Consider the following 13168-nt stretch of genomic DNA (forward strand, 5'->3'; position numbering starts at 1 on the left):
TGGACTCTGTGCTGCCCTCCTGGACTCTGTGCTGCCCTCCTGGGCTCTGCCCTCCTGGACTCTGTGCTGCCCTCCTGGACTCTGTGCTGCCCTCCTGGACTCTGCCCTCCTGGACTCTGTGCTGCCCTCCTGGGCTCTGTGCTGCCCCCCTGGACTCTGTGCTGCCCTCCTGGACTCTGTGCTGCCCTCCTGGGCTCTGCCCTCCTGGACTCTGTGCTGCTCTCCTGGACTCTGTGCTGCCCTCCTGGGCTCTGCCCTCCTGGACTCTGTGCTGCTCTCCTGGACTCTGTGCTGCCCTCCTGGGCTCTGTGCTGCCCTCCTGGACTCTGTGCTGCCCTCCTGGACTCTGTGCTGCCCTCCTGGGATCTGCCCTCCTGGGATCTGCCCTCCTGGGCTCTGTGCTGCCCTCCTGGACTCAGTGCTGCCCTCCTGGACTCTGCCCTCCTGGACTCTGTGCTGCCCTCCTGGGCTCTGTGCTGCCCTCCTGGACTCTGTGCTGCCCTCCTGGACTCTGTGCTGCCCTCCTGGGCTCTGTGCTGCCCTCCTGGACTCTGTGCTGCCCTCCTGGACTCTGTGCTGCCCTCCTGGACTCTGTGCTGCCCTCCTGGACTCTGTGCTGCCCTCCTGGACTCTGTGCTGCCCTCCTGGACTCTGCCCTCCTGGACTCTGTGCTGCCCTCTGGACTCTGGGACTCTGTGCTGCCCTCCTGGACTCTGCCCTCCTGGACTCTGTGCTGCCCTCCTGGACTCTGTGCTGCCCTCCTGGGCTCTGCCCTCCTGGACTCTGTGTGTGCTGCCCGTTTCCCTCCCTCCCAGGTCTGGTTATCCGTACTCCGTTTCCCTCCCTCCCAGGTCTGGTTAACCGTACTCCGTTTCCCTCCCTCCCAGGTCTGGTTAACCGTACTCCGTTTCCCTCCCTCCCAGGTCTGGTTAACCGTACTCCGTTTCCCACCCTCCCAGGTCTGGTTAACCGTACTCCGTTTCCCTCCCTCCCAGGTCTGGTTAACCGTACTCCGTTTCCCTCCCTCCCAGGTCTGGTTAACCGTACTCCGTTTCCCTCCCTCCCAGGTCTGGTTAACCGTACTCCGTTTCCCTCCCTCCCAGGTCTGGTTAATCGTACTCCGTTTCCCTCCCTCCCAGGTCTGGTTAACCGTACTCCGTTTCCCTCCCTCCCAGGTCTGGTTAACCGTACTCCGTTTCCCTCCCTCCCAGGTCTGGTTAATCGTACTCCGTTTCCCTCCCTCCCAGGTCTGGTTAACCGTACTCCGTTTCCCTCCCTCCCAGGTCTGGTTAACCGTACTCCGTTTCCCTCCCTCCCAGGTCTGGTTAACCGTACTCCGTTTCCCTCCCTCCCAGGTCTGGTTAACCGTACTCCGTTTCCCTCCCTCCCAGGTCTGGTTAACCGTACTCCGTTTCCCTCCCTCCCAGGTCTGGTTAACCGTACTCCGTTTCCCTCCCTCCCAGGTCTGGTTAACCGTACTCCGTTTCCCTCCCTCCCAGGTCTGGTTAACCGTACTCCGTTTCCCTCCCTCCCAGGTCTGGTTAACCGTACTCCGTTTCCCTCCCTCCCAGGTCTCGTTAACCGTACTCCGTTTCCCTCCCTCCCAGGTCTGGTTAACCGTACTCCGTTTCCCTCCCTCCCAGGTCTGGTTAACCGTACTCCGTTTCCCTCCCTCCCAGGTCTGGTTAACCGTACTCCGTTTCCCTCCCTCCCAGGTCTGGTTAACCGTACTCCGTTTCCCTCCCTCCCAGGTCTGGTTATCCGTACTCCGTTTCCCTCCCTCCCAGGTCTGGTTAACCGTACTCCGTTTCCCTCCCTCCCAGGTCTGGTTAACCGTACTCCGTTTCCCTCCCTCCCAGGTCTGGTTAACCGTACTCCGTTTCCCTCCCTCCCAGGTCTGGTTAACCGTACTCCGTTTCCCTCCCTCCCAGGTCTGGTTAACCGTACTCCGTTTCCCTCCCTCCCAGGTCTGGTTAACCGTACTCCGTTTCCCTCCCTCCCAGGTCTGGTTATCCGTACTCCGTTTCCCTCCCTCCCAGGTCTGGTTAACCGTACTCCGTTTCCCTCCCTCCCAGGTCTGGTTAACCGTACTCCGTTTCCCTCCCTCCCAGGTCTGGTTAACCGTACTCCGTTTCCCTCCCTCCCAGGTCTGGTTAACCGTACTCCGTTTCCCTCCCTCCCAGGTCTGGTTATCCGTACTCCGTTTCCCTCCCTCCCAGGTCTGGTTAACCGTACTCCGTTTCCCTCCCTCCCAGGTCTGGTTAACCGTACTCCGTTTCCCTCCCTCCCAGGTCTCAAGCTCAGGCTTATTTGATTAGAAACCTAAGCGGCTTTGCTCTAAGGGGTTTTGTCGGAGTCGGCCGTTAGACGCGTTAGAAAGGCCAGTTACGTTGTGAACACAGTAACATTCTAGTGTTTTAAACACTTTTTAAAAACCCCTCTCTCATATCTCTTTGTTCTCTGGTGTATCAACCCAACAGAACCGACTTGTTGTCATTCAGGTCTCTTTAAAGTTTTAACTCACAGAACTGTTTCTATGGTCTTTAACTCTTTCGGTCCCAGTGAGATGTGAAGTTAACACCGTCACGCGGAGAGTAGGACCTTTGCACCCTAAAAGGAACCCTATTCCCTTTTTTTAAGTGCACTACTTTTGACCTGAAGTAGTGCCCTGATTTGAGAATAGGGTGCTATTTGGGATCTAACCGTAGGATTTCAGGCCCTCTGCTTGTACAGTGTTGCTACCACGCTTTGTGAGAAGAGAAACCCAGCTGTATGTTGGTTTACAGGAAGATTAAACTGCAGGAGAGCCAAGCGCTGACGCCAACCACTGTCGTCTGTATGGATCAACCGGTTCAGATTAGGAGTGTTGATTCTAGATCCTAGGCTGAACTGATCCTAGATCAGCCCTTGTACTCTGAGATGCTGTGCAGCTCGTGGTGAGGATTGCAGGTTGGGGAGTCTTTCTCTGTAATAGATCTAAACTGATCCTAGATCAGCCCTTGTACTCTGAGACGCTGTGCAGCCCGTGGTGAGGATTGCAGGTTGGGGAGTCTTTCTCTGTAATAGATCTAAACTGATCCTAGATCAGCCCTTGTACTCTGAGACGCTGTGCAGCTCGTGGTGAGGATTGCATGTTGGGAGACGTAGGATGGATTTAACGTTTTCAGATAGACTTACAGGTTCCCTCATCGTTCTGTTCTGCAGCTACCTTCTGTCTGTTCCTGGTCTGTTTCTCCACAGCGACTGTGTGTTAATAGTGAATCAGGGTTATAACCAACCCCAGGCCTTTAATAGTGGATCAGGGATATAACCAACTCCAGGCATTTAATAGTGGATCAGGGTTATAACCAACCCCAGGCCTTTAATAGTGGATCAGGGTTATAACCAACCCCAGGCCTTTAATAGTGGATCAGGGTTATAACCAACCCCAGGCCTTTAATAGTGGATCAGGGTTATAACCAACCCCAGGCCTTTAATAGTGGATCAGGGATATAACCAACTCCAGGCATTTAATAGTGGATCAGGGTTATAACCAACCCCAGGCCTTTAATAGTGGATCAGGGTTATAACCAACCCCAGGCCTTTAATAGTGGATCAGGGTTATAACCAACCCCAGGCCTTTAATAGTGGATCAGGGTTATAACCAACCCCAGGCCTTTAATAGTGGATCAGGGTTATAACCAACCCCAGGCCTTTAATAGTGGATCAGGGTTATAACCAACCCCAGGCCTTTAATAGTGGATCAGGGTTATAACCAACCCCAGGCCTTTAATAGTGGATCAGGGTTATAACCAACCCCAGGCCTTTAATAGTGGATCAGGGTTATAACCAACCCCAGGCCTTTAATAGTGGATCAGGGTTATAACCAACCCCAGGCCTTTAATAGTGGATCAGGGTTATAACCAACCCCAGGCCTTTAATAGTGGATCAGGGTTATAACCAACCCCAGGCCTTTAATAGTGGATCAGGGTTATAACCAACCCCAGGCCTTTAATAGTGGATCAGGGTTATAACCAACCCCAGGCCTTTAATAGTGGATCAGGGTTATAACCAACCCCAGGCCTTTAATAGTGGATCAGGGTTATAACCAACCCCTTTAATAGTGGATCAGGGTTATAACCAACCCCAGGCCTTTAATAGTGGATCAGGGTTATAACCAACCCCAGGCCTTTAATAGTGGATCAGGGTTATAACCAACCCCAGGCCTTTAATAGTGGATCAGGGTTATAACCAACCCCTTTAATAGTGGATCAGGGTTATAACCAACCCCTTTAATAGTGGATCAGGGTTATAACCAACCCCAGGCCTTTAATAGTGGATCAGGGTTATAACCAACCCCTTTAATAGTGGATCAGGGTTATAACCAACCCCAGGCCTTTAATAGTAGATCAGGGTTATAACCAACCCCAGGCCTTTAATAGTGGATCAGGGTTATAACCAACCCCAGGCCTTTAATAGTGGATCAGGGTTATAACCAACCCCAGGCCTTTAATAGTGGATCAGGGTTATAACCAACCCCAGGCCTTTAATAGTGGATCAGGGTTATAACCAACCCCAGGCCTTTAATAGTGGATCAGGGTTATAACCAACCCCAGGCCTTTAATAGTAGATCAGGGTTATAACCAACCCCTTTAATAGTGGATCAGGGTTATAACCAACCCCTTTAATAGTGGATCAGGGTTATAACCAACCCCAGGCCTTTAATAGTGGATCAGGGTTATAACCAACCCCTTTAATAGTGGATCAGGGTTATAACCAACCCCTTTAATAGTGGATCAGGGTTATAACCAACCCCAGGCCTTTAATAGTGGATCAGGGTTATAACCAACCCCAGGCCTTTAATAGTGGATCAGGGTTATAACCAACCCCATGCCTGCAGCACTGCAGTGTGCTGTGCACTACCAATAAGTAGCACCCACCTGTACAGAGAACGCATTGTGTTATGGAGAGAGTTACGAAGACAATCTATTGACGTTGTAATGTCTCCTTCTCTGCAGGTGTTGTATAAGGTGTACATGTCCTTCGTGGAGGTGGGCCCTGAGAATGTTCAGACAGCTGACTATTTCAAAGGAGTGGGTGAGGATGTGTTCTGGTGTTAGCTATAGTCTGTGTTAGCTATAGTCTGCGTTAGCTATAGTCTGTGTTAGCTGTAGTCTGTGTTAGCTGTAGTCTGTGTTAGCTGTAGTCTGTGTTAGCTGTAGTCTGTGTTAGCTGTAGTCTGTGTTAGCTATAGTGTGTGTTAGCTATAGTTTATTTACACATACACTATGCTCTGCATAGCCACTATGAGACTCTCTCCTGATTTCCTGTCTCTGAACCTAAAGACTATCCCACTTCCCCTGTGCCTCCCCTCTTCCTCCTCCCCTCTCCCTCCACCCTTCCTCTCTTTCCCTCCACCCCTCTCTTTCCCTCCACCCTTCCCCCTCCTCCATCTTCCTCCACCCCCCCCCCTCCTCCTCTCTACTCCTCCTCCCTGTCTCCCTCCCCCTCCTCCCCCTCCTCCTCCTCCCCTCTCCTCTTCCTCCCTGTCTCCCTCCTCCTCCTCCCCATCTCCGTCCTCCCTCCTTTCCCTCCTCCTACCCCTCCTCCAACGCCTCCTCCCCTCTCCTCTTCCTCCCTGTCTCCCTCCTCCCTTCCTCCTCCTCCTCCCCCTCCTCCTCCCCATCTCCTCCTCCTCCTCCTCCCCATCTCCGTCCTCCCTCCTTTCCCTCCTCCTCCTCCCCTCTCCTCTTCCTCCCTGTCTCCCTCCACCCTTCCTCCTCTCCCTCCTCCTCCTCCCTCCTCCTCCTCCCCATCTCCGTCCTCCCTCCTCCTCCTCCTCAGCCTCCTTCCTCATCGTCAGTATTGGGGGGACCGTGGTGGGTCTGATCTTTGCTGCTCTCCTAGCCTTCATCACACGTTTCACCAAGAAGGTCCGCATCATTGAGCCTCTCTTGGTGTTCCTCATGGTCTACCTGGCCTACCTCACCGCTGAACTCTTCTCTCTGTCCGCCATCTTGTCGTGAGTACATCTTCAGGGTGTGTTATAGAAATCACCACAGACAATGTGATGGTCTGCACTCAATAATATGTTGCAGAAGGCTCGTGTATTTTCTTCTATGTATGTTTTATTCTGCTGTCATTAGGTTGGGTGTGTGTGTGTGTGTGTGTGTGTGTGTGGGGGGGGGGGGGGGGGTGTACACATATATATATATATATATGTGTGTATATAGACCTACATTAAAATACCACTGTATGTTTCAATATAAACACCTCCACAGGACCTATCTTCCCTATAGACCGACATTAAAATACAACCAACATGCAAACAATACAGTTGTAAACATGTAATAGTTTTTTGTTTCATCACTGATGCTACGTGTCAGTGTGAATCACGTCTCATATCTCCCCCTTCATAACATTACAGTTGCTATAGCTAACAGGCTAACAGGCTAACATGCTAACAGGCTAACATGCTAACAGGCTAACAGGCTATGTGTTTGTAGACGGACTGAGGTGAATGAACCTACAGCAGCCAAGGTGATAATGGCTGGGGTCATTGTACAGCTAACAGGCTAACAGGCTATGTGTTAGTAGATGGACTGAGGTGATAATGGCTGGGGTCATTGTACAGCTAACAGGCTATGTGTTAGTAGAAGGACTGAGGTGATAATGGCTGGGGTCATTGTACAGCTAACAGGCTAACAGGCTATGTGTTAGTAGATGGACTGAGGTGATAATGGCTGGGGTCATTGTACAACTAACAGGCTATGTGTTAGTAGAGGGACTGACGTGATAATGGCTGGGGTCATTGTACAGCTAATAGGCTATGTGTTAGTAGAGGGACTGAGGTGATAATGGCTGGGGTCATTGTACAGCTAACAGGCTATGTGTTAGTAGAAGGACTGAGGTGATAATGGCTGGGGTCATTGTACAGCTAACAGGCTAACAGGCTATGTGTTAGTAGACGGACTGAGGTGATAATGGCTGGGGTCATTTTGGCTTGTTTTGCTGTTCTCCAAATAGCATTTGAAAAAGGTTTTAAATTGTATAGAAACGCAGTAAATGAGCTTCAACTTTTTTTTTTTTATTCCCTCCCCCCTTCTTCCGGACTTCACTCAAACTCGATCCCTGGTTAGGTCCCAGGGCCCAGATTCTCTAAACCTTCTTCAGAAGAAATGTCTTCTTAACTGCCATTTCTTTTCTCTTAACTATAGAGACTTAAGAAGAAAGTTAAGCAAAGTTATTATTCCTCAAAAAGGATTATGGGAAATTATCTTGCGCTATTTTCTTATGTTTCTCCTTTAGCAAAAAAGTTACGAAATTATATTCTTTTTAAAAAAAAGTTTGTGTGAAATGTTTTTAAATTCCAAGATATCTAAACCCATTGTTTTAAACTCAATGCAGTGAGAGAAAACAGCTCGTGAAAATCAGTTGAATCTAATTCACTCACAAAACTTCATCTGACAGTTTCAGTATTGATTATTTTTAAACCCCAAAAACAGTCATCTCAGTTGGAAATATGCTAACATGATATGCCGTTGCTAGGTAAATAGCTAGCTAAATCGGTTGCCTGGCAACAAACATCTTAAAGAAGATACGTAAGAAGATATTTGAGGAGTTTGTAAGAAAATCATAAAAATCTTAAGATATTGTTGACGAATTGCACTAACGGACTATCTTATGAACATGAACTTCTTAATTTTTTTGCGTTTTAAGAAGTGTTTTGTAAATCTGGACCCTGGTACTCTCCTGCCCTCTCTCTCTCTCCATCTCTCTCTCTCCATCTCTCTCTCTCTCTCTCTCTCTCTCTCTCTCTCTCTCTCTCTCTCTCTCTCTCTCTCTCTCTCTCTCTCTCTCTCTCTCTCTCTCTCTCTCTCTCTCTCTCTCTCTCTCTCGCTCTCTCGCTCTCTCTCTCTCTCTCTCTCTCTCTCTCTCTCTCTCTCTCTCTCTCTCTCTCTCTCTCTCTCTCTCTCTCTCTCTCTCGCTCTCTCGCTCTCTCTCTCTCTCTCTCTCTCTCTCTCTCTCTCTCTCTCTCTCGCTCTCTCGCTCTCTCGCTCTCTCGCTCTCTCGCTCTCTCGCTCTCTCGCTCTCTCGCTCTCTCGCTCTCTCGCTCTCTCGCTCTCTCGCTCTCTCGCTCTCTCGCTCTCTCGCTCTCTCGCTCTCTCGCTCTCTCGCTCTCTCGCTCTCTCCGCCTTCAGAATGACGTTCTGTGGTATCGGCTGTAACAAGTACGTGGAGGCCAACATATCCCAGAAGTCTCGTACCACGGTGAAGTACACGATGAAAACCCTGGCCAGCATCGCCGAAACCATCATCTTCATCTTCCTGGGCATCTCCGCCGTGGACAAGTCTAAGTGGGCCTGGGACACAGGACTCATCTCCTGTACGCTCATCTTCATCTTCGTCTTCAGGGCCCTGGGTAGGTGTGCCGCCTTATTGATTCTGTACCCATGTAACGGATGTGAAATGGCTAGCTAGTTAGCGGTGGTACGCGCTAATAGCTTTTCAATAGGTGACGTCACTTGCTCTGAGACCTTGAAGTAGTGGTTCCCCTTGCTCTGCAAGGGCCACGGCTTTTGTGGAGCGATGGGTAACGATGCTTCGTGGGTGACTGTTGTCTGTGTGCAGAGGGTCCCTGGTTCGCGCCCGGGTCGGGGCGAGGGGACGCACTAAAGTTATACTGTTACACCCAGCGTTGTTACTCCACACGTAGCTGAGGGTGAATATCAATAATGTACCGCTATGTATCAGGGATTGCAGCCCCCTGGGTAAGAGTGGACCTACGCACACCACAAAGAAAGGAGCACTTCTCTGGCCTTACTGTGGATTTATTTGACCAACATTCTTGTCTGAAAGAGTCTTTCGTCAGGGTGCTTGTCTGGAAGAGTCTTTCGTCAGGGTGCTTGTCTGAACGAGCCTTTCGTCAGGGTGCTTGTCTGAACGAGCCTTTCGTCAGGGTGCTTGTCTGAACGAGCCTTTCGTCAGGGTGCTTGTCTGGAAGAGTCTTTCATCAGGGTGCTTGTCTGAACGAGCCTTTCGTCAGGGTGCTTGTCTGGAAGAGTCTTTCGTCAGGGTGCTTGTCTGAAAGAGCCTTTCGTCAGGGTGCTTGTCTGAAAGAGTCTTTCGTCAGGGTGCTTGTCTGGAAGAGTCTTTTGTCAGGGTGCTTGTCTGGAAGAGTCTTTCGTCAGGGTGCTTGTCTGAACGAGCCTTTCGTCAGGGTGCTTGTCTGGAAGAGTCTTTCGTCAGGGTGCTTGTCTGAACGAGCCTTTCGTCTGGGTGCTTGTCTGAACGAGCCTTTCGTCAGGGTGCTTGTCTGGAAGAGTCTTTCGTCAGGGTGCTTGTCTGAACGAGCCTTTCGTCAGGGTGCTTGTCTGGAAGAGCCTTTCGTCAGGGTGCTTGTCTGGAAGAGACTTTCGTCAGGGTGCTTGTCTGGAAGAGTCTTTCGTCAGGGTGCTTGTCTGAATGAGTCTTTCGTCAGGGTGCTTGTCTGAAGAGCCTTTCGTCAGGGTGCTTGTCTGAACGAGCCTTTCGTCAGGGTGCTTGTCTGAAGAGCCTTTCGTCAGGGTGCTTGTCTGAAGAGCGTTTGTCAGGGTGCTTGCTCTACACACAGATACTGAACAGAGTCTTGAGCCTCCAGTGTGTTTTATCAGTGACTTGGCCCCGCTATACAACATTTAATGCCAAACAGAGATAGATGATAAAATAATCACTCTTTCAATTAACTCCAAAAGTGTCTGAATATCTCTTGCCCTTTATCAATAATCAAGATGGTACTCTGTACTCAATGAGTCTGAGAATGTATTGTCATGACTTCATTTATATTGTGGGGGGGGGGGGGTAAATAATATACTGTAGCTGATCAATTCTCTGTCTCTGATCTCTTTCAGGTGTGGTCATGCAGACCTGGGTGTTGAACTGGTTCCGCCTCGTCCCATTGGACAAGATCGACCAGGTGGTGATGTCGTATGGTGGCCTGCGAGGGGCGGTGGCGTTTGCCTTGGTGGTGCTGCTGGATGCAGAACATGTCCCTGCTAAAGACTACTTCGTGGCCACTACCATCATAGTGGTCTTCTTCACTGTCATGTTCCAGGTAAAAGATTTACTAGAGATATTTTAATACTAGAGATATTTTAATACTAGAGATATTTTATACTAGAGATATTTTATACTAGAGATATTTTATACTAGAGATATTTTAATACTAGAGATATTTTAATACTAGATATATTTTAATACTAGAGATATTTTAATACTAGAGATATTTTAATACTAGAGATATTTTAATACTAGAGATATTTTAATACTAGATATATTTTAATACTAGAGATATTTTAATACTAGAGATATTTTAATACTAGAGATATTTTATACTAGAGATATTTTAATACTAGAGATATTTTAATACTAGAGATATTTTATACTAGAGATATTTTATACTAGAGATAATTTAATACTAGAGATATTTTAATACTAGAGATATTTTAATACTAGAGATTTTATACTAGATATATTTTATACTAGAGATATTTAATACTAGAGATATTTTAATACTAGAGATATTTTATACTAGAGATATTTTAATACTAGAGATATTTTAATACTAGAGATATTTTAATACTATAGATATTTTATACTATAGATATTTTAATACTAGAGATATTTTAATACTAGAGAGATTTAATACTAGAGATATTTTAATACTAGAGATATTTTAATACTAGATATATTTTAATACTAGAGATATTTTAATACTAGAGATATTTTAATACTAGAGATATTTTATACTAGAGATATTTTAATACTAGAGATATTTTAATACTAGAGATATTTTAATACTAGAGATATTTTATACTAGAGATATTTTATACTAGAGATATTTTATACTAGAGATAATTTAATACTAGAGATATTTTAATACTAGAGATATTTTAATACTAGAGATATTTTATACTAGAGATATTTTAATACTGAGATATTTTAATACTAGAAATATTTTAATACTAGAGATATTTTAATACTAGAGATATTTTATACTAGATATATTTATACTAGAGATATTTTATACTAGAGATATTTTATACTAGAGATATTTTAATACTAGAGATATTTTAATTCTAGAGATATTTTAATACTAGAGATATTTTATACTAGAGATATTTTAATACTAGAGATATTTTAATACTAGAGATATTTTAATACTAGATATATTTTAATACTAGAGATATTTTATACTAGAGATATTTTAGTACTAGATATATTTTAATACTAGATATATTTTAATACTAGATATAGTTTATACTAGAGATATTTTAATACTAGAGATATTTTATACTAGAGATATTTTAATACTGAGATATTTTAATACTAGAAATATTTTAATACTAGATATATTTTAATACTAGAGATATTTTAATACTAGAGATATTTTAATACTAGAGATATTTTATACTAGAGATATTTTAATACTAGACGATGCCTCACGCTACAGAAACAGGAGATGGACTAGTGTAGTGATACTGGATAGTGTGTGATAGTGGATGATGTGTGATAGTGGATGATGTGTGGTAGTGGATAATGTGTGGTAGTGGATGATGTGTGATAGTGGATAATGTGTGATAGTGGATGATGTGATAGTGGATAATGTGTGGTAGTGTATGATGTGTGGTAGTGTATAATGTGTGGTAGTGGATAATGTGTGATAGTGGATAATGTGAGGTAGTGGATAATGTGTGATAGTGGATAATGTGAGGTTGTGGATCATGTGAGGTAGTGGATAATGTGTGGTAGTGGATAATGTGTGGTAGTGGATAATGTGTGGTAGTGGATAATGTGTGGTAGTGGATAATGTGTGATAGTGGATAATGTGTGGTAGTGGATCATGTGAGTTAGTGGATGATGTGTGGTAGTGGATAATGTGAGGTAGTGGATAATGTGTGGTAGTGGATCATGTGTGATAGTGGATCATGTGTGATAGTGGATAATGCGAGGTAGTGGATAATGTGTGGTAGTGGATAATGTGTGATAGTGGATAATGTGTGGTAGTGGATAATGTGAGGTAGTGGATAATGTGTGGTAGTGGATAATGTGAGGTGGTGGATAATGTGTGATAGTGGATAATGTGTGGTAGTGGATAATGTGTTGTAGTGGATAATGTGATGTAGTGTATAATGTGTGATAGTGGATCATGTGTGGTAGTGGATAATGTGTGGTAGTGTATGATGTGTGGTAGTGGATCATGTGTGATAGTGGATCATGTGTGATACTGGATAATGTGAGATAGTGGATAATGTGTGATCGTGGATAGTGGATAATGTGTGGTAGTGGATAATGTGTGGTAGTGGATAATGCATGATAGTGGATAATGTGGATAGTGGATAATGTATGATAGTGGATAATGCATGATAGTGGATAATGTGATAGTGGATGATGTGATAGTGGATAATGTGAGGTAGTGGATAATGTGTGATAGTGGATGTGTGATAGTGGATAATGCATGATAGTGTATAATGTGATAGTGGGTGATAATGCATGATAGTGGATAATGTGATAGTGGGTGATAATGCATGATAGTGGATAATGTGATAGTGGATAATGTGATAGTGGATGATGTGATAGTGGATAATGTGTGATAGTGGATAATGCATGATAGTGGATAATGTGATAGTGGGTGATAATGTATGGTAGTGGATAATGCATGATAGTGGATAATGCATGATAGTGGATACTGTGATAGTGGATGATAATGTATGATAGTGGATAATGTGAGGTAGTGGATGATATGATGTGTGATAGTGGATAATGTGTGATAGTGGATGATGTGAGGTAGTGGATAATGCATGATATTGGATGATGTAATAGTGGATGATAATGTGAGCGAACAGAGAGCTGTGTATCCGACATGGCACCCTATTCCCTATATAGTGCACTACTTTATAGGTCCCATAGGACTCTGGTCAAAGGTAGTGCACTATATAGGGGATAGGGGGCCATGGGGACAGCCAGGCAGGTAGGACAGCAGGGGAAGGCCGGAGAACAGAGCAGGTTGACAGCTATTCAGCCAATGGGCTATTCTGGGGTTTACAGACTAGCTCGCCCTCTAGTGGGTCAGCTCAGTATTACCTAGTCAGGTAACTCAGTGTTACCTAGTCAGGTTACTCGGTATTACCTAGTCAGGTAACTCAGTATT

The 13168-nt window shown here is 45.7% G+C and overlaps 1 protein-coding gene across 3 annotated transcripts in view; it reads left to right on the plus strand.

Annotated features, from left to right (window-relative positions):
• The window catches only part of slc9a5 (solute carrier family 9 member A5), a 78957-nt gene that overhangs the window by 49474 nt on the left and 16315 nt on the right, over positions 1–13168 (plus strand). For all 3 annotated transcript variants that reach the window (XM_071400414.1, XM_071400413.1, XM_071400411.1), the window contains 4 exons: positions 4998–5076; positions 5824–6001; positions 8181–8401; positions 9870–10072. In XM_071400414.1, coding sequence (XP_071256515.1) covers positions 4998–5076; positions 5824–6001; positions 8181–8401; positions 9870–10072 — 681 coding nt within the window. The remainder of the gene's footprint in view (positions 1–4997; positions 5077–5823; positions 6002–8180; positions 8402–9869; positions 10073–13168) is intronic.

This window comes from Salvelinus alpinus, chromosome 5, assembly GCF_045679555.1.
Source record: "Salvelinus alpinus chromosome 5, SLU_Salpinus.1, whole genome shotgun sequence".
In the NCBI taxonomy this organism is placed as follows: Eukaryota; Metazoa; Chordata; class Actinopteri; order Salmoniformes; family Salmonidae; genus Salvelinus; species Salvelinus alpinus.